General features: G+C 37.7%; 1 protein-coding gene across 30 annotated transcripts in view; it reads right to left on the bottom strand.

The window, feature by feature from the left end:
• cher (filamin A protein cher) overlaps nucleotides 1-21,636 on the bottom strand; it is a 261,724-nt gene that overhangs the window by 15,196 nt on the left and 224,892 nt on the right. The window contains exons 1-2 of one of the 30 annotated variants that reach the window (XM_073961918.1): nucleotides 18,812-18,981; nucleotides 12,631-12,953 (exon numbers count right to left, since the gene is read on the bottom strand). The exons of 26 other annotated variants lie outside the window; for them this stretch is intronic. In XM_073961918.1, the coding sequence (XP_073818019.1) occupies nucleotides 12,631-12,856 (226 nt within the window). In that variant the 5' untranslated portion in view covers nucleotides 12,857-12,953; nucleotides 18,812-18,981. Of the gene's footprint in view, nucleotides 1-12,630; nucleotides 12,954-18,566; nucleotides 18,982-21,636 lie in introns of those variants that run through there. 3 more of the 30 variants (XM_073961917.1, XM_073961924.1, XM_073961922.1) reach the window with 3 other exon arrangements.

Below are 21,636 nucleotides of genomic sequence, written 5' to 3' on the forward strand. Positions count from 1 at the left end.
GAATACCAAATTCAGACATGGCTTGGAATACCTTTGAACGTAGCGGGCTGTCGAAGGCTGCTTTATAATCGACAAAAAGGTGGTAGGTGTCGATCTGCATCTCTTGGGTCTTCTCCAGGATTTGCCGCAGGGTAAATATCTGGTCAATGGTGGACTTGTCAGGTCTAAAGCCGCATTGGTATGGTTCAATTATTTCGTTGACCATGGGCTTTAGTCGTTCGCACAATATCCCTGACACTATCTTGTAGGCGATAGGGAGAAGACTTATGCCCCTATAGTTGGAGCATAAAGACTTATCTCCTTTCTTATGGACGGGACACAGGATGCTCAGATTCCAATCGTCGGGTACGCGTTCTTCCTGCTAGATGGAGCTAACTAGCTGATGCATACACCTTATCAGCGTGTCGCCTCCGGTTTTAAACAGCTCGGCTGGTAGGCCATCAGCTCCTTCTGCCTTATTATTCTTCAGCAGGTTTATTGCTGTCTTTACCTCATCTTGGGCGGGTGGTATACATTCAATACCATTTTCTGGGATTTGATCTGTGGTATCTTCGCGACTTCGCTACTATTGGATACAAACAGTTTGGGAAATGCTCTTTCCATATCCTTAGCACACTATCTGTATCAGTTACCAGATTACCTTGCTGGTCTCTACAGGAGGATGCGCCAGTTCCAAAGCCATCAGTTTGATGTTTCACTCTTTGGTAGAATTTTCGGACTTCATTCTGTCTTCTGTACATCTCGATTTGTTCACACTCCCGCTTTTCCATCTGTCTCTTTTTTCCTGCGGAAAAGACGTTTATCCTCTCTCCTTTTCTGCGATACCTCTCTCGTGCGCTACGCGTTGCTACTGATTGTAAAGTAGCCCTATATGTCGCATTTTTCTCTTCGGTAGCAGTACGACACTCCTGGTCATACCATGGATTCCTTGGTGGAGGTCTCAGGTATCCAAGTATGGATTTTGCGGCTGTTTGCATGGAGTGGGCAATGATTTGCCATTGCGCTGATATGTTAGTGGGATGAGGAGTGCTTTGATTAAGCAATTGGGCTAGTTGAGTGGAATATGCTGTGGCTATCTGTTGCGATTGCAGCTTACCGATGTCTAACTTTCGTGTTGTGTCTGTTCGTACTTTGTTTCCTACGTTTAAGCGGGTGCGTACCTTTGGTGCAAAAAGGTAGTGGTCCGAATCAATGTTTGCGCCTCGGAACGGTCGTACATCCAACACGCTCCATGAATGTCTTCTATCTATCACAACATGATCAATTTGATTTCTTGTTTTCTGATCTAGAGACAGCCAGGTGCCCTTATGAATATCGAGATGATTAAATCTGGTACTGCTAACTACCATGTTTTTTGCAGCTGCAAAGTCTATCGGCCTCCTACCATTGTCAGATGCTTCACTGTGGAGACTGAATTTCCCGACTGTTGGGCCAAAGATATTCTCCTTTCCAATTTTGGCATTAAAATTGCCTAGTATAATTTGAATATCATGGGCAGGGCAACGGTCATATGTTTCTTCTAAGCGCTCGTAAAATATATCTTTGGTCTGTTCGTCCTTGTCTTCAGTGGGAGCATGAGCGCAAATAAAGCTGATGTTGAAGAATTTAGCTTTTAATCGAATTACAGCGAGTCTTTCATTCACTGGGGTGAAGCTGGAGACCAGATGTTTTAACCTCCGACCAACTATAAATCCGTAACCAAACTCATGCTTTGTGTCATGGCGGCTATAATACAGTGCGTCACCTTTAGGTGTTGTTGTGACGCCTTTCCCGTTCCATCGTATTTCCTGTATGGCAGTAATGTTGGCCTTGTGCTTTTTAAGTACATCTGCCAATGCGTAAACTGCACCTTCCATATAAAGAGTGCGAACATTCCAGGTGGAGAATCGCAGATCATGGTCCTTAAAACGTTTTCAAGTTTCGTCAACTTTAGAGATGTTTGTTTTTCTTTTCTTTCGTTTTTTCATAGTAGGCTGTTTTTTCTAGGGGAAGGTTACTAACCCGACGCCCAAACCCAAGTTTTTAACGTTCTTATGGGTGAACGCTCGGCACATGTTAGCTCACTACCTTTAACAAGTGTTAAAGGCAGTTCCCCAGGTGACACCACGGGGAGGTCAGTGTCCACTTGAGATGAAGGAGGGACCAAGATAAATCCTGGGCTTTGTCATGTTAAAGCCGGTCAGGACCGTTCCTTGGTATCTTCTATCCCCTATTGTGATCAGGCTTGTCTATTATTTGTTTTTGCAATCTTCAATATTTTTCGTCGTCCCCGAGGGTTACAAAAAAGACGGATTGACCAGTTGTCACAGTGTCGACTTCTTTGCGACAGGTTGCTGTTCTCCGGAAGACTTCATCCTGTTTACGACCACTTGTCGAGCTTTCGACAAAAGTTACAATTTTTTACTTAAGTGCACTTTGAGGACTGTTTGAGGATTATTTTGAAATTTTCTTCGAAGGTAGCCACTGATGATTCTGATTACAAAGATATACTTTTTTCGTGGGCAAGTCCATGCTTCCTGAAAGCTCAAAAAGGATGGAAAGCTCAAAAAGGAAGTCCGTGGACTGAATAAAAAAAATGGACCTGTCCCCACGGTGGCGGCTATGTTGGAAATGGAACTGTCGAAGCAATGGGAAATGACATGATATCCTGAAGTCAAGATTCTAAAGCAACAAGTCAAGAATGCTTTGCACCAGGCTGAGGAACCAAGGAAGAATTACTAGCTGCTAACCAAGAGGCAGAAGGCGTGGTTAAGGCTGTGAAGGAGGAAGTAATGAAATTAAAGAATTGGCTGGCACAGAGGAAGAGAGGGATCGCGTCGTTTAGCTGAAACGGAACGAGTTGAATTACCTGCAAAACTAGTGACCAATAAGTATGCAGATAGTAAGACCAAGAGTTTAGAGGCTAAATCTGCAGTCAAGCTAGCTAAGACTACAAATGAACAAATCAAGAATGCTCTGCTCGAGGCTGAGGAAGCCAAGGAAGAATTACTAGCGGCTAACCAAGAGACAGAAGCGAGGTCACGGCTGTGAAGGAAGATGTAATGAAATTAAAACAAGTAAAAAAGTATCAGTCAGCTTTGCCGACAGAGATATACCCTCAGCCTGTGTATATTGAAACAATTTTTTTTCCAAAAAACGCATGTATTTAGGGAGTTTTAAAATTTTGGGCGTTTGAACTGACAAAAATGTTGATTAGGATTTAATATCAAAAGTTTTGCGGAGGAGATACTAAAAAGAATGGATCTCCATCCACTACATATGGTACCATAGGGGTTTTTTAGACCTTCAGGGATGTTTGCTCAAGAAGTACGAACTTGCCCCTGAAACAACTTTTACCATCGCAATTGAGGCAGCAATGCATGTTGCTTCAACAAAAATCAAAGTGATTCGAAAGCAGGTCTTAAATTGAACATGTATCCGAAATTTTGGGTGGGAGGTACCGGATGGAGTGGACAAATATAGTCCATATTTGAACCTGATCTATATCTGGTAGATATATTAGGATGTGTAAAGTATGGACCAATTCGGCCACTCTCTTCAAGAGTTATCGTACGCACAATTTTTCCGAACATTTTTGAACTTTTGTGGGGGAGGTACCTGAAGGAGTGGACCGATATGGCTTATCTTCGAACTTAAACTATGTTTGGACAAAATATTACTAGGGCCAAACTTTGGACCGAATCGGCAGACCTGTTCGAGAGTTATTTTGCCCTCCAACCTCCTCACACGGTGTCATAGGGGTTTTTTTGCTACTTTCAGGCTATTTTCTCAGGAAGTATGGACTTGCCCCTGATGAAACTTATACCGTCGTATGGAGGGCAGTGAATACAAGTTGCTAAAGCAAAAATCAAAGCGATTCGAGAGATGTTCCTAAACTGAACTTTTCCAAAATTTTGTGTGGGAGGTACCCGACGGAGTGGACCGATTGAGTCCATATTAAAACCTGATCTAAGTCTGGTACACGCTCCACGATGGGCAAAGTATGGACCCAATCGGTTACACCCTTCAAGAGTTACGTGCGTACAAATTTTCCGAACATTTTCGAACTTTTGTGGGGGAGGTACCGGAAGGAGTGGACCGATATAGCTCATCTTCGAACTTAAACTAAGTTTGGACAAAATATTACGAAAGCCAAAATGTGAACCGAATCGGTTCATCCCTTCGAGAGTTATCGTGCGCTCCAGCCAGCCAGACAGACAGACAGACGGACGGACATTGCTCAATCGACTCCAAATTGTCTAAAACACATTTCGTCCAAACATACTTGGGATCTAAAACCATTATTTCGATGAGGCACATTTTGCCCGTATGAAAGTGTATATACCCTTCATAGCCTAAAGGCTGAGGGTATAAAAAGAAAAGATTTGGCAGAGAGAGCGCGTCGTTCAGCTGAAACGGTGTTGAATTGCCTGCAAAGCTAGTGGCCAATGATGATGCAGACTAACCCTAGGAGTTTGGAGGTCGAAAAAATGCTTCTTTACGAAAGAGTTAGCAATTTCCGAGGTGCGTCGCGAAGCCAAGTATGAGTATTGGGTCGGCTAAAGAAGGGCGGGAGAAGGATTGTAACCTTCTCCGTTATGTTAAAGCGCCAGGAAACGACAGAATTCAAGGGGAGTTTTCATTCAGAATAACCCCTAATCCGAAGCCACCAGAGAAAGATAATGAAAGTAAGTCCAGAATGAAGATGCAGTCAAAAGAAAATTGTTCAGCCTGGAAGATTAAACCGGCAGACAAAGGTTGTGAGACCTGCCAGTAAGACTGGCTAAAGAAATGGAGGCTTTACTGGGACTGTCACCTAATAATTATACAGAATTTAGAATTATTTTATAATTTTCAAAATTCTGATTATTCTGGTTTATTCTGAACGAAAACTCCCCGTGAATTCACTAATAAGAAGCCCCCAGAGAAAGACTATGAGAGTATGCCCAGAATGAAGATGCAGCCAAAAGAAATGTGTTCAGCCTGGAAGATTAAAGCGGCAGACAAAATTTGTGGGACATGCCAGTACGAGTGGCCAAAAAGATGGAGGGAGGCGTTACTGGGACTATCACCTAATAATTATTCAGAATTTAGAATTAATTTATAATTTTTAAAATTCTGATAATATTTTTAATATTTCATATGCATTTTTCTTGCCTTCCAGAACAGGAATGTTTTCTAAAAGTTAGTGTCTTGCTTAGGGCTTCTTGTGTAGAGGAGAATGATATCTAGTTAAACAGGGATCTATTTTTTTAATATACAGTCCATCCCTATTAATATACCTTAAATTTAAAAGTCTATGCTCGTAATACCCAAAATTGGCTCCCAATAAATTTAAAAGATTTTTCATTTTTTCCAAGAAATTGATAAATGCTTTAACATAATCGAAGCTATTACGAATTTTTCAAAACAAATGTGCAAATTTTTAATTAATTGAAATCAATTAGGAAAATTTTGTTTGTGTCTTTAAAATTATATTTTTCAAAAGTTGTTAAATATAGAGATGGCGCCAGTAAAACTCTTCAACAAGAAATGTATTAAAAGTAAAAAAATATGTTAAAATAGAAAACAAGATCATATTGGCTACATTAATCATATTTTTTGAATCGAAAAAAAATGCTGTGTTAGATGTTTGAAATCAAAAGAAAACATTTTTATTTTTAATGCATCAAAGAGTATAAAATACATATAGTTTTTAATTAATATTCTTGTTGAAAATAGGATGAAGAAGGAAAACAGAAACAAGTTAATATATTATCTACTGTCAAGTAGCTATGCTATATTCACACATACATAAAATATATGTATGTTTATGATATGCATGTTCCATTTGAATTAGCCTGTCATTTGGCGTGTCAGACCATTGTCGCTAAAGTGTCATGATTTGTTGTTAAAATGTCAGTTTCTATGTTGTTGATGATGATTTCTTATGTTGTTTTGTTTGTCAATAGTTCTACTTTGTTTGTTGTGAGAGAGAGGATGCAGAGAAACAAAAATAATAACAACAACAAATTGCTTCAAAATTATGATACCTTGGCAAAATGTCAAAATATGCAAGCATCCCAAAAAAAGAACGAAGAGAAAGAAACAATTTTATGGCATAGCTAGGAATCTGATTTCATTTCATGTGTTGTTACAACAAGAGAAGGCAGATTTATAGTTGGATAATGTAAAGTAGCTATCATGTTGTATTCCCTTGCCCCCAAAGACTTCATCTAGTGAATTGTAAAATTTTAATTTCATTTTCGTTGCGGAAATTTTGTTGCACTTCGTCCGTATGCCTATCTGTCTGTCCGTCTGAGTGTATTGTTGGCGCATATGTTGCTAGAAAGCTTTCTGTGTGTGCCGGGTCCCCCACACAAATTGCCCATTTAATGCATTCTGACACTTGTTTACATTTGTTCTTAATTGTAGATTATGCATTTTGTTAAAAACCGCATACAATGTTGATTCGGATGAATGGCTATAATGAAATTTTAAATTACACATAGAATTTGTAACATTTATTTTATTTAGCCAATGAAAGAAAAAAAGATTTGATAGGAATAATAAAATAAGATATGAGGGGAATTCCTTAGTTGTGAGTACAAAGGGAGGCAGGGAACATTTAATTTGAGAAGGAATTTAGAAAGTTATGGGAAGTTGTAGTTTTCTTAAGAAATAAAACTCTCATCATTTTGTTGTTTCTATAATCACGTTTACACTAAAGTTGTAAAATCTAGTTTATTTGAAAGATCGCCCAATATAGTTCAGTTGTTTTAAGTAATATATGTAATTCATAGTTCACTATCATGGCCCAATTACAGGCAAGCGAATTCAAAGAAAAACAAAGATTTTAAATGTCAAAATTCATAAACAGAAGCAAAAAAATTGTTTTCTGTCACGTACAAAATATTTTCCAAGAAAAAGTTGAAAAAGAGTTATTTTTGTTTGACGAAACAGAAAATACCAGCTTTTCGAACTTGAACTGCTAAAATAAGTTATTATAAATTAAATTCTCATACAAAACCATGGCACAATTACCCAGGTAGTGGCGTCGTAAAATTTTGAATATGTTATGTCAAAACTTTCTTTATGTTGTTGGGGAAATTACAACACAAATAATTTTTTATAAAGGGATTCATATTCGATCAGCTGGTGTGATACCACTACCTGGTAGTTCTGCCATGTACAAAACACAACAAATGTTGACATTTTACGTGTACAACATTAACTTTATTTATTTTCTTTTTTCGAGATGCATCTACCTGTTTCTGTACAGTTTGACATTTCTATACCTCACAGCGAATTCAAATGACAAATATGAATTTTAACAGCTCAAATCGAAATCATTTGATTTTGCTGGGGACCTGTAATTGGGCCATTGTTCACTATCCAGTTTTTTATGCATTGTGGTGTTATCGATTTAGATATCGATAAGTCCCTCTATGGAACCCTGAGTTGTATCAGCTGTTTATAACTCAACAACTTTCTACACGCAACAGCTGTTTAGATCTTAACACCTGTTTGGAACACAACAGCTGTTGTATGATAACATATGGTAATTATTTACCCTGCGTTTTATGACAGGACAGTTGAGTTCATGTATTGATTGTCAAAAACCCAAAACTTGCCTGTGTGACGTAGGCGTCCAGACAACTTCAAAAACAGTTGTAAAATTATGTATGAAAATCATCGATTCCTTTTCGTTTTCCGTTCACATATTTTGTTTTTGTACCTATTCTTTTGTTTTCAGCACATTTTAATTGTCATCTCACTTCTTTTTCACAAAAATGTCAAAAATTTGTCGACCCGACTGTCTGTGAAAAAATGATGGACAGCTGAGAGACAAACGACAAATGTATGTATATGTTAGTAAATCAGAGTTGTATTTGAAGACAATCTGTCTGGTGTAAACGCCTAGTTAGTCTGTCTCTGTCTGGTTACTTTCCCAGCAAGAACTTTCTCAGAGAGTAAGGAGTTTTTATTATCTTTTGCAAGAAATTGTAAAAAGTAAACAGACACCTTCCCAGCAAAAACCAGCAAGCAATCAGCTGACTTGCCAAAACAGAACAATTTCTTCGCCAATGAAGGAACCAAAGAAAGCAATTTTATTAAAAATAAAAAAGAAAATGACCCAAAAATGGATTTTTCCACTTTGCAACATTGTTTTACAAAAAAATAATACAATTTGACTTGCTATTTCCGCAATAAAATTGTTTTTAATTTTCACAAACATAAATCAACGAAAAATTAAAAACAGATGATTGATTGTTTTCAGAAAGTAGAAGAGTTACAAGTTTTTGCTAGAAGAAATTTGACCAGCAAGAATTTGCAAACCCTCAGTAAAAGTATTGTCAAAATGTCGCTCTCGAATCGCTCTCTTTTGCTGACTTTTTGTGTTAACAGACGACTTCCAGCAACAATTGGTACAAATTGCTACAAATGTTAGTGTAACCAGACAGACCTATTATTTGTCTATGGTCCACCAGATACTCAGATATGCAATCTAAAATAGCAAAGACAAAGATCTTAGTAATACGAATATCAAACCAAAATCCTAGTAGCACGGTTACACTAAAGCTTTTTGCCGGGTTAACCCACTTTATGAGGATTTATTTGATGATCCACCACAATTTACAATGGATGATGTTGCGAATGTCATCAGGAACGGAATGGAATCTCCATAGTGATGCTGAAACAGCTGGATGTGCCAGGAGTCGAGTATCTCACCAACAATTCTGTCGCTAGCCACCCACATCGTTTCCGAAGTCTGGAAAATGGACAGGGTGGTCCCGCTACTGACGTCAAGCAAGAATACCAGCAAAGATCAATCGTACAGACAGATTTCGCGTCCGTAGCAAAGGCAATTGGGATTTTCGTCCTCCCCAGGATTAAAAATAGTTATCCAGTTGCGGATCATAAACATGGGTTGCGTAAGCAACACAGTACGACAACAGCGCTTCACACCATCTCCACACATATGAATCGAGGACCGTTCGATAAAACAGTGATTGTGGCGCTTGACTTGTCAAAATCCTTTGATACTGTCAAGCACTTCACTCTGTTTAAGGACATCGATTAGACAACCCTCCGGCCAAGTCTGAAAGGTTGGATAATCAATTTTATGTGCGAACGCCAGTAGCGATTGTCATCAGGAACGGAGTAGAATCTCCATGGTAATGCTGTAACAGCTGGATATGCTGGGAGTCGAGTATCTCACGAAAATTCTGTCACTAGCCACCCACATCGTTTCCGAAATCTGGAATATGGGCAGGTTGTTCCAGCTACTGACGTCAAGCAAGGATGCCAGCAAAGGTGAATAGTGCAGACAGATTTCGTCCGTAGCAAAGATCCTTGGGATTTTGGTTCTCCCCAGGCTTAGAAATAGCTATCCAGTTGCCGATCATAAGCATGGGTTCCTTAAGCAGCACAGCAAGACAACAGTGCTGGACACTATCTCAACACATATTAATCGAGGACCGGAGCAAGCCGTGTGATAAAACAGTGATTGTGGCGCTTGGCTTATCAAAAGCCTTTGACACTGTCAAGCACTTCACTCTGTTTAAGGACATCGAGTAGACAATGGTCTGAATGGTTAATCAAATCTGAATGGATAATCAATTATATGTGTGAACGCCAGTCGTACGTGTAATCAATGATACTTATTATATTTGAAGTCCAATACCCGTAGAGTGAAACAGGCAGGGAGTTCCCCAAGGTGGGGTGATATCTCCGGAACTGTTTAACTGCTATCTCTCCTGTGTTCCGTCCCATTCAGACGGCCTTGAAATCGTAATGTATGCGGATATTTGTACGATTTTGGAGTCAGTTACCTTCCCGAATGTTATTTGTGAAAAGCTGAACTCCTATTTGATTGATCTTACCACGATTTTCCACGCAGGGATAAACAAATATCCGTCACTAAATCTACGGTCCCTCTGTTCACCAATGACAGAGGTGATAATAGAGTTGAATGTCATGGTCGATGGCAGCATATGGTTTGCAAATAAAGACAACTAGCTGACCACATATAACGTGATTGGTCGGTCTATGGTAAGTTATGCGGCACCAGTATGGTCAGCGAATATAATAGCAACGCGATGGAAACATATTCAAATCTGTCAGAATGCCGCACTGAGAACTGCAACATGGTGCCTCCACATGTCTTCAGTGGACCATCTATATCAGGAGACAAAGATTCTTCCAGCACAGCAACACAATGACATACTTTCGTTGCAGTACTTGCTCGGGTGTTAGCGTGAGAGCCATCCTAATCACAATATGGTATGGAGGGATCTTCAAGATATAACATGAGAACTTCAACGTTACAAGAGAGAACCCCTAGATCAACAAGCCTATTAAGCAGGTTTAGGTACCATTTACATGGATGCAATCGCAGATGCCATAAACAACTGTCGTGTGAATGAGGACCTCGGAGAACATCCCCCATCTATCGCAACTGAGGAGAATCAGCTGCCACGACAAACCAGAGTAGTATTGGTTTAATTACGCGCTCGGGATGGTGCAGTCGTTTGAATTCCAATAGGACAAGGATCGATGACACCGTGCAAAACATCTGCCTAGCATGCAGCACAGGCCCGCACGATACTATTTTGCCAAACTGAAGGTTAAAATATAATGAACTTTGTTGCTTGCTTCACGCTTGATTTCATGTAAAAGCCTAATGGCCAAGTACTACCTAATTAAAATGCGATCATGCATTTCTTTATTCTTCTACATAAATTTAGGCTTGGATAAGCATGAATTTCTCATTCTGTTCGCACCTTTACTCAACTAACTGCAGTAGATTTGTGGTTACATCCCATCGAAGTAGCCACATTGCTAGAACTACCCTAAACCAGATTAACCAGAAGAATGAACTTACAAACATAAAATAAAAACACGGTTACAACAACAACAAAGTTCTCTCAATTCTTCGTTAATCATTCGGTCGATCCCAGATATTAGTTCAGTGAACTATAATGAACTACATGTATTGACTGATGAAGTTCATGGGCTCTTTTCAATGAATCGTTCATTTGAACTGTTTCATTTGTAAACTAAACAACTCTAGTTTAAACTGAAGCCTAAAACGCATTTTACATTTTACAGGTTTTACAAAACATGCATCCTTTTAAGTTGTCAGTTCCATACAATAGGTGTGTTCGTTTATTCAATAATTTGTACAAGTCCAGTAACTTGTTGTAAACGACTAAAGCCCAGAACAGAATCAATCGTCACTTGCTTTGCTTGCTTCCCAAATGTCAAATTATAAAGGAATGCCAGAGCCTCCTAAAGGGGAACGCAGGCGGATTTGCAAAGAGGCTCTGGCATTCCTTTATAATTTGACATTTGGGGAAGCAAGTAAAGCAAGCGACGATTGATTCTGTTCTGGCCTTAAGGTCTTTTGCATTGTACTGTAGAGTAAACGAACAACATCCAGTAACAATTTGTACAAATTTTGAGTAAACGAACACACTGAATATCTGTCAAATAAATGACGTAAACTCCCAAAACACCTGTATTAAGTGCAAGTGTAAAATGCGCTTAAAACACCTGTTTTAGTAAATCTTATATATTTTATATGCCATAGATCACAAGAAATTGTCCATTCAAATGACAAGATTTTTTACAACCTCTTTGATGTAAACATGGCCTGTCTTGTCCGACAAAAATAAAAAAGTACGTACATTCGCATTCTCTGCAACTAATTACATTCTCTGCACATTTAAAAAATATTCGCTGTGTTTCACTTGATTTACTTGGTGATGTGACAGACCAACTGTTACACAAGTGGATGGATGCAATTCTTTTCACTTCGCTAATTTTCTTGTCTATTGGTGATGTTTATCAGCTGCCATGTTTCAAGAAAATGTTCACACACTGTCAACGCAAGTAAGCACGAAAGTTGATCGGAAAAATTCTTTTCCAAAGAGTTATATAGGTTGACGTCAACGATGATGATGATGATATGGCATGAAATGTCAACAAAATTCCGACATTTATTGATCGTTATTTTTCGAAGAAAATATTGCAATTGCAAATATCATAAAATATGAAGACTAATTGAGGTTGTGTGACTTTAAACATAATGCACAATATGTTTGAAAAATATGTATGTATATTTTGGCAAATACATATATTAAAATTTGGCTATTTATGTTTCTTTAGGATTTTAAATAATTGCTGATATGGGTACCGTTTTTTTTAAAAATTGATTTCGAATAGAAGCATTGGTGCTAAAAAAATTGTTTTACAACTTATTAACCACAAAAGAGTATGTGTTAAGTTGAGAGAATAATAATAATTGAAGATATATGCACCTGTAAGACAAGGACGACAACAATATTGCTATTTCAGGCAACGAATTTCTCCTTTAATGATAGACGCCAGGAGTCTCTAAATTAAATTAATTTTAATAATTACAATTTTAAAGCTTTTGCAGTTCTTCCATTGTTAATGCATATTTTTATTATTAATTATTGTGATTGATTTATATAAGGGAAGGGATTACAGTGGATCTTTTAATGGAAGGAAATATTAAGGAAGCACTATTTTTATTTCATTTTATTTCGATTGTTCTACTTGTATTGTTGTGTTATTATTTTCGTAAAATTTCATTAATATTTTTTTTATAAGAAAATAAATCTTCTAAACTACAAAATTTACCTTGATGTGTTATAATATAAAACGATGAGAGAAAATTTAATGGTAAAAAATCAAGCAATCCTTCATTCTCAGCTATTACAGCTTCGTTATAATAGAGCTGAGTATTTTCGATATGATCACGTTCCGATACGGTAACTTTATAATATTTTGGATGATAGAAATAGCTGAAATCTTCCCAAGTAGCTTCGGGAGCTTCAGGTTTTTCAGTTAACCAACCGAAATTCATGATTTATGTTTTGTTTTTTTTTTTGTTTTATTAATTATGTATTTATTTATATTAGACACAACACGCACAGTTTATGGTAAAATTTGAAATAGAGACACTTAAAATTTAGATTACAATTATTTTTTGGTAAACAAAATACAAAATATTTTTTTTTGTTTTGTAAAAATAAATACTTTTTTGTGGCAGAAAAAACACAAACATAAAAAAGTGGAAGTGGTTGCTTTATAAACTTTATATTAAATCTTCAATATTATTATGGTATTTTGTCGAGGACACGCTCTAGAAGGAGCAAATTAATTCCCATCCTGACAATGCTTAAATTGGAATGGAGAATATCTTCTATCCATCAAGTAGAAGGGAGGAATTTCTCAGGTATGTTGTACGTACAAATAAGTTTGCACATATCTTCAGGAGCGGCTCTAGGCTCTGGGAAATTTAACAATTAAACATAAATGGTCAAAAGAGACATCAAAAATTAGCCAAGCCAGCTTTGCCACCATGTCTTCCGCTAAGAAACCCATGGCGCGACATACAAAAATAATTCAAGTAACTTGAATATCCTTGACAATGGGAAAAGAGTACTTATATGAATAAAATCAAATAAAATAATTAGAATTAAAAGAAATGAATGAAATTAGGAGAAGAAAGTTACTGAAATGGGAACCTATGCGATATTTTTATCCTGCTTTAACATGAGAATCGAGATTTAGTTTGAAATGTAAAAGCTCGCAAAGCTGGCTTAAATGAGCCAGCGTCTTCCCATGACATCTACCCCACGGGAGATGTATCAGCAGAAGGAAACAAAGGAAGAACATATTTTCCCGTTAGAACATTGGCGGCGTTTTTATTGGGATAGCATTTTTTTTTCAAAATATCTTAGATTAATATTTTAAAACAACGAATTTATTATTGCAGAAAACTTGGCATTTCCGCCAAGGGTTTAGGCAGAGAAGACTATAGTTGCGATTCTCTCCATAGAATCTTGGCAGTTCCCTTAGTTTTTGTTTGATTCGGCGGAGAATATCCACAAAGTTCGGAAATTCTAATAGAGAGAGAAACATCAAACTTTGTAATGACTTTGTTTCAGGTTTAACACGTTTAAGGTCATGAAAACGACACATTTCGAAGCAGTTTGTGTGGAATTTTCGTATCATCATCTAGGGATGTAGTAGGCTTTGAACCAAAAGTAATATGATCTTAAAGACTACCTGTTGCTATACTCCGCCTAAATTCAAAATTTTAAGTGATGCCTTAATTTTGGAATGACATTTTCAAATGAGCGGTAAGCGAATTAAATCCGATTTGGCCCTGTCTGTCTGTCGGTCACTCGGGCTGGAGCGCACGATAACTCTCAAACGGATCAAACCATTTGGTCCAAAGTGGGCACGTCGTAATATTTTGTCCAAACTTAGATCCAGTAGATATGACCCATCATCAAGGTCATATCGGTCCCTCATAAAATTTTAATTTTTTTGTTAAAATTTTGCACACAAAATCTGTGGATGGGAGCAACCGGTTTGTCCCAAACTTTGCACAATAAACTCTATCCCACTAGAAGAGTTGTTGGTCAGGACAACCACTACCGAAAAGAATGGATCGGGTTGTTGTTGTTGTAACAGTGTTTGTTATTATGTTTGTATGTATCGTTCGTTCCAGGAAAGTGGCTGCTTCGCTGGGATGTAACCACAGATCCACTGGAGTTAGATGAGTAGGTTTGGCTGGGCAGTTGAAAAGGTGTTTTGTGTCGTGCGGGCCCATGCCACATACTGGGCAGATGTCTTGCACGACGCGGTCGATTTCCGCCCAATAAGAATTTGAGCGACTGCAATATTCCGAGCGGGAATGGATAGGGTATTCAACCATGATTCCCAGTTTCCGCGTAGTGAGTATTGGACATAATAAATGCTCGATTGTCTCTGTTTCTTCTTCATCATCGCATAACCTGCAGTAGTCAGCAATTTCATCTCTTTCCCGTTTACAAGACTTTGATATTATTCTGCAGTGACCCGTAACTAATGCGCCAGATTTCTTCATGGAAAGCAGATATGTAGTTTTTGCTTGGAGACCCTACATCTGGGTTCATTGTGGTAGATCTGGCTAGCCTTTGTTCAAGCTACCGAATTTTATTGCACAAGGGCCGAAATACATCCTGAGGAAGTGCATCGATCTAAGGTGAGCCCTCTCCTCATTAGCCAACCCTTTTGTAGAGCTCGTTGAGGCGGTGAAAACGTTATCGGCCAAAATTTTGTTTGGAGTTCCATCCTAAATAGCGTCTTGCCTCGAGAGGCCAGTTATATAGGCTTCGGCTGATGGACGGTCCTTCCCTGTGTACGACGGTCCAGGTTTCAAGGGATTAGCTTAGGATTATCGACGACAACTTCCGCTGAATTGACTGTAGTATCGAGTTTGTCATCCGATAAACTGTCCCTTGGCCCCAGCAGAACCACTACCCTGGCTGAGACTCAGGACTATCGTTTGCTCCAGAAGGGCTAGAAGTTTTCTGTATTAACAACTTCTGTAGTGGGTACCCTTATACGACCCCTCCTGAAACATGGAGTTCCATCCTAAATAGCGTCTGGCCTCGAGAGGCCTGTTATATAGGCTTCGGCTGATGGACCTTCCGTCCTTCCGTGCGTACGACGGCCCAGGTTCCAAGGATTAGCTTAGGATTATCGACGACAACCTTCGCTGAATTGACTGTTGTATCGAGTTTGTCATCCGATAAACTGTCTCTTGGCCCCAGCAAAAGCACTACCCTTTCTGAGACTCAGGACTATCGTTTGCTCCAGAAGGGCTGCTTAAACAACTTCCTTCCCTTATACATACGTCCCCTCCTGAAACTTCCGTCCCATCAAGGGTAGGCTGGTTTTCTCCAGCCATGGTTTTTATACCCTCAACATTTATGCTAACGAGGGTATATACACTTTCATACGGGCGAAATGTGCCTCATCGAAATAATGGTTTTAGACCCCAAGTATGTTTGGACGAAATTCGTTTCAGGCTATTTGGAGTTGATTTAGCCATGTCCGTCCGTCTGTCTGTCTGGCTGACTGGAGCGCACGATAACTCTCGAACTGATCAACCGATTCGGTCCATAATTTGGTTTTCGTAATATTTTGCCCAAACTTAGTTTAAGTTCAAAGATGGGTTATATCGGTCCACTCATTCCGGTACCTCCCCCACAAAAGTTCGAAAATGTTCGGAAAATTTGTGCGCACGATAACTCTTGAAGGGCGTAACGGATTTAGTCCATACTTTGTACATCGTGAAATTTCTACCTAACTTAGATGAGGTTCCAATATGGACTCAATCGGTCCACTTCTTCGGGTACCTCCCACAGAAAATTTCGGAAAAGTTCATTTTAGGACCTGTTCTCGAATCGCTTTGATTTTTGTTGTAGCAACTTGTACTCACTGCCCCCATACGACGCTATAAGTTTCATCAGGGCCAAGTCCATACTTCCTGAGAAAATAGCCTGAAAGGTACAAAAGATCCCTGTGACACCTTGACTTGTAGTTGGAGCGCAAGATAACTCTCGAACGGATCAGCCGATTTGGTCTACAACTAGTATTTTGTCCAAACTTAGTTTAAGTTCGAAGATGGGTTATATCGGTCCACTCCTTCCGGTACCTCCCCCACAAAAGTTCGGAAAATTTGTGCGCGCGATAACTCTTGAAGGAAGGAACCGATTTGGTCCATACTTCGCACATCGTGAAATTTCTACTAGACTTAGATGAGGTTCCAATATGGACTCAATCGGTCCATTCCTTCGGGTACCTCCCACACAAAATTTCGAACGGATCTGCCAGACAGTAACGTTGTTTTCAGGGGCAAGTCCATACTTCATGAGAAAACAGCCCGAAAGTTGTTAAAAACCCCTATGGCACCATATGTAGAGGCTGGAGAGAGAGCTGGAACCGAATACTGCGTTCGTCCAAACTTTGGATATTATAATATTTCTTCGAGTATTAGATGAAATTCGAAGGTGGTGCTTTTATGTCCACTCCTTCCGATACCTTCCCCACAAAAGTTTGAAAAAATTCGCTAAAATGGTACGCGCGTTATCTCATAAACGCAGCAATCGATTTGTTCCTAACTTTGGAGCTCTAAATATTGTCGAAAATTAGTTTATGTTCAAATTTGGGTCCTATCTGTCCAATCCTTGTGGTACCACCCACACAAATGTTCAACATTTTTGTATGGTTAAGGGTCTGTTCGAGGATCCTTTGGACATTTTTACCGAAGGTTTTCCTAGTGGCCCTGTCTACAGCGATATTTCGTAAGCTAGTGTGATAAAAAAGCCCTATCTATCGTTATCCCCGCAAATTTTTGAGCTTTAATCCTATCCATACTTTTGTCGGTTCATACGCCCAACATTTTGAAAACCCCCCTAAATACAGAAGTTTTTTTTTGGGAAAAAAGTATTTCAATCCACTCAAGCCCGAAAAGTAGCTTAGACTTTTCGGATAGTATTGACATTTATCATGATTACAAAATTATATTTTTTGAAAGGCGAAGGCAATACTTCCTGAGAAATGTCCCAATATTTTGGACCACTCCTTTATTCACCTCTCTTACTAAAGTTTTTGTAGTATCTGTGGTCTTTGTAGCAACGCTCTCCATTATTCTCTCTATAATGGCTCAAATCTTAAAAAAAATATATAAGAAGGATTTTTTTGGTGTCGACTGTGTTGAGGGAGTCTGTTAGTGGAATCTTTCAAAACTTCTTTGGAACCTGTGAAAAGAATCTTCAGCCATAGGCTGAGGATATGTAGCAGTCGGCAAAGCGACTGTTTCTTGTTTACATAGCAATGCGCATATGTATATACCATATTTACCCTATATGCGTAGATTATACATATTCAGACCATTAATTTAATTATTGGAATCTCCATGAAGACATTACTCCACTTTCCCCCATATTAAAATACTTTACAACTACAAACGTTTGATGTGTCAGGAGCTTTGTTTTTTTTTAGTTTTTTTCTTTTCGATTGTATTTTAGTTTTCATATCAAAAAGTGGCCCCACATATACATATGTATGTATGTACATTGATATGCCAATTATATTTTAATTGGATTTTACTGACGTTCAAGGACTTTTGTACAGCTTCCATACCTTTTGGAACTAATTTCTACAAAAAGCAACGTCTTATTTCTAGAATTATTTATTATTCACAATCCTGAAACTTCGAACCAAAAATAAAAAAAACGAATGACATTTTAATATTTCCTTACGGGGTAAATTTAAGCTATATAAATGAAGGATTTAAAGTCTTAGAACTATAGAACTATATTTGCCAGAGTCTAATTTTGCTCATAGTTTAAGTTCTCTGGCCCAAAAACATTTGTTTATCACCACGAGAATTACATATTTGTCAGGATCATATTTTTTTTAATAGTCTCATTCTTGGAAGGCTCAAAATAGGATACAAAAATATTTTGTTTAAACATGTAGACTTTATAACTCTCCACTGAAGATGGATAGGTGCCACTTTAGCATATTTAATATTTGTTTGATTTTTGCTAATCAAGTATTTTCATACTAAGTTTTATTTAATTGATTTTTTATATAAATGTTTCAATGAATTTAATTTTTCTCCACTCCATCCACTTTTTGTTTCTTCTTATGCTTGTGTTTTTTTCCCACACAAATCACGAATATTCAATCTGGTTTTTTTTTATTGAATTTCCTTAGAAAAAACTCACACTTATCTGATTTGTAAAATTTCAATAATTAAATTTGATTTCCTTATTTTTATAGCGTTTTTACGTAATAGTTTTAGGTATTTTGTCTTAAAAATGTTTTTTTTTTTTTATTTTAAGGTGTATAAAATATGTCTCAGGCACTTGGATTTTGTTATTAATTTCTTTGTAACGATCCTTGTTGTAATTATCCTTTAGTTATTACAAAAAATCGGTTACTATTTTACAAAAAATATGTCCACCACTACCGTGTGTCACTACTAGCACTACCGCAATAATTAAAATTCCGTAATTATGTCTATGCGTTTTCACGTCCCGTTTTCAATTGAGTTTTCGTAATTCCAAATTGAATTAAAGGTCTGTCTATCCGCATCGATTTGATCGATACCACCATAAAGAGTTTTCTTTGCATGAATGCGGCAGAGCCAATGACGCCTGAAAATAAAGGAGCAGTCAGGCGGCAGGCAGTAAGCTTGCCTGGTATGTAGCAATAATAAATAATATGTTGGAGAATGGACTGAATGGCTGCTGCCGCTACCGCTGCTGCTATCGCAACAGCGTAGTTAATGATGATGATGATAATGATGCTGTAGTACTCTGCCAAAGATTGTCTTTTCACCTATACCATCAAAAGAAAATGGCAATTAATCGACTACCATTTAACACATTCATAGATTACGGTGTACTATTGTGGTAGTGGTGTTGCTGTTACTGGTAGTGGTGATGGACCCCTTTTTCATATTCGATATGTGTATATATCTTTATAGGTATTAAGCTTATCAAAAGAAAAGAAAATTGTCTCTGTTTGCTTTTGAATTCCGAAAGCTTTCAAATTGGAAACATGTTTTTTGTTTGCCTGATTTTTTGCATTCCTCCATTTTCCAATATAACAAAAACAAAAATAATAAATTTTGCAAAAATCGCCAGCATAAAGCCACCAGAAATATCAAAAAAAAATGTTTGAGTTGATCACCATCATCATCACAATAAATTTTATTATTTATTGATTTTGTTTGTTGCTTTCTTCGGAGTCCACATAAATCTCTTGAGTCATCCTCCTAGGCACACTGTCCCCCCTATGAGAAAATTCTCAAAAATGTTTTGAAGCGTAACAAAGAAATATAATGTTGGAGCAATTTGTTGTTGGTAATAAAAAATATAGGTGGACAATATATGTATATATGTGGGAATTATTTTATTGATCAGATTGATCTGAATGGAAGACAGAGAGGGAATGGGGGAGAAATAATATATTGCAAAAGGAATGCACAAAACATAGATATATTTTTAAAAGTGTATTTTTAGAATCTAGCAAGTGTCTATTTGAACAATCAGAATCCTGGTGCGTATAATTAACGACACACATCATACGCAAATGTTCTTATTGTTGAAAGTAGGTCTGTTCGATAAACCAAAATTTAGACAAACTTCATAAAATGTTGTTCGATGACAAATTTGTTCAGTAAAAGATAACTGAGAAGTATTTGCCAGTACTTTTTACTTGCAAAGTTATCGAACAGACCTAATAAAAAAACATTTTGTTGTTATTCAAATACTTGAATACAACAAAATATGGACTAAAGCTGAAATAAACACAAAGATGTAAAATTCTGCAGTCCAACAATAAAAAACGCCAACAACAATAATAGGCATCAGCACGGCCTTGTTGATCAATGCGTAATGCAAAAACAACAACTTTCTCGTTGTTTTACCCCCGCTTATTGAAGCAACACTCCTATGTTCGTATTCTTTGCAAAGCAAAGACGACATAAAAACAGTGGTGGATATAAAATTATTTAGTTCGACTCAAATTGTAGGGTAATCAGTTTTAGGGCCATATAGCAAATTTCTCATTTTGTTTAATTTGCTGGATGGGCTTATTGACCTGTTTATCGATACAGAGTCGGCGGAAAAGGGTACTGATGAAGTTGTTTGGTGACAACTGAAACTATAGTATTCCCTACCCTCCGCCCGCAACTAATCAATTTCATATCCACTGTAAAACATTTTGTTGTTATTCAAATACTTGAATACAACAAAATATGGACTAAAGCTGAAATAAACACAAAGATGTAAAATTCTGCAGTCCAACAATAAAAAACGCCAACAACAATAAAATATTAATAAAGTAAACAAATTGGAACGATTTTGGAGAATTGCTTATACATTTTTTTTTTTTGAGAATACTAGTAAGGTATTCAAAACTAGAGGAGTAATATTTTTAAAAGCCAGCCAAATGTTGAGGTCCCTAAATGTTTTTTTTTTTTTTTTTTTTTTTTTTTTTTTTTTGGAATGGACCAACTCTTTACGGAAAATGGGTAGTTTTGGGCACAGATAAATGTAGTTGGAAATAATAATGCCTTTCGGAAAATAGAGGCTAAAATATGAAAAATCGCATTGACTGTGGTGGACCAAAGGCGAAGACAATTGGAAAGGAAGAACCCAAATGTCGGACATTTTAGCCTCCACTGTGAAATCATTTGTTTAAAGCCAAAACGATGTGCCTGGTATCGACGAGGGAAGTCCTTCTTTGTAAATACTGTATATTCAGCGATCACCCTGAGAAGGAAGAACCCAAATGTCGGACAATTTAGCCTCCACTGTAAAATCATTTGTTTAAAGCCAAAAAGGCTTTGTCACTACAAAATATCTGGTAGCGACGAATCAAAGCATAGGTGTATACCAGGGAAGCTCTTCTTTGGGCGATCACCCTGAGTTGTTTTTGAATTAGCTTCCCTCCCTCAAGTACGTAGTAAGTGAACAAAAACACACGATAAATATAATTTGGTTGTTGATTTGTTCATATGTTACGTTTTGATGGTATTTTGTTGGGCGCCACTGTTTTATACGCATGTCATCCAAATACAAACATGTGTACACTGAGGTGGCAGTAGTTAGCCGGAACACGGCTGTTGTGTGACTCCAGTGTGACAATTCGAAACCCGCAGCCATGGGACTGCTCGGAACCGGCCAAATGGGTATAGAGCTGGCTGAGTACGTTTTGCAAGGTCAATGAGGATGCCCCTACCAGTCCGCAGTCCATCTGACCATCTCCTGATAATTGTCTTCATCA

The sequence above is a fragment of the Musca autumnalis genome, unplaced genomic scaffold, assembly GCF_047663935.1.
Source record: "Musca autumnalis isolate F117 unplaced genomic scaffold, ASM4766393v1 scaffold_1, whole genome shotgun sequence".
In the NCBI taxonomy this organism is placed as follows: domain Eukaryota; kingdom Metazoa; phylum Arthropoda; class Insecta; order Diptera; family Muscidae; genus Musca; species Musca autumnalis.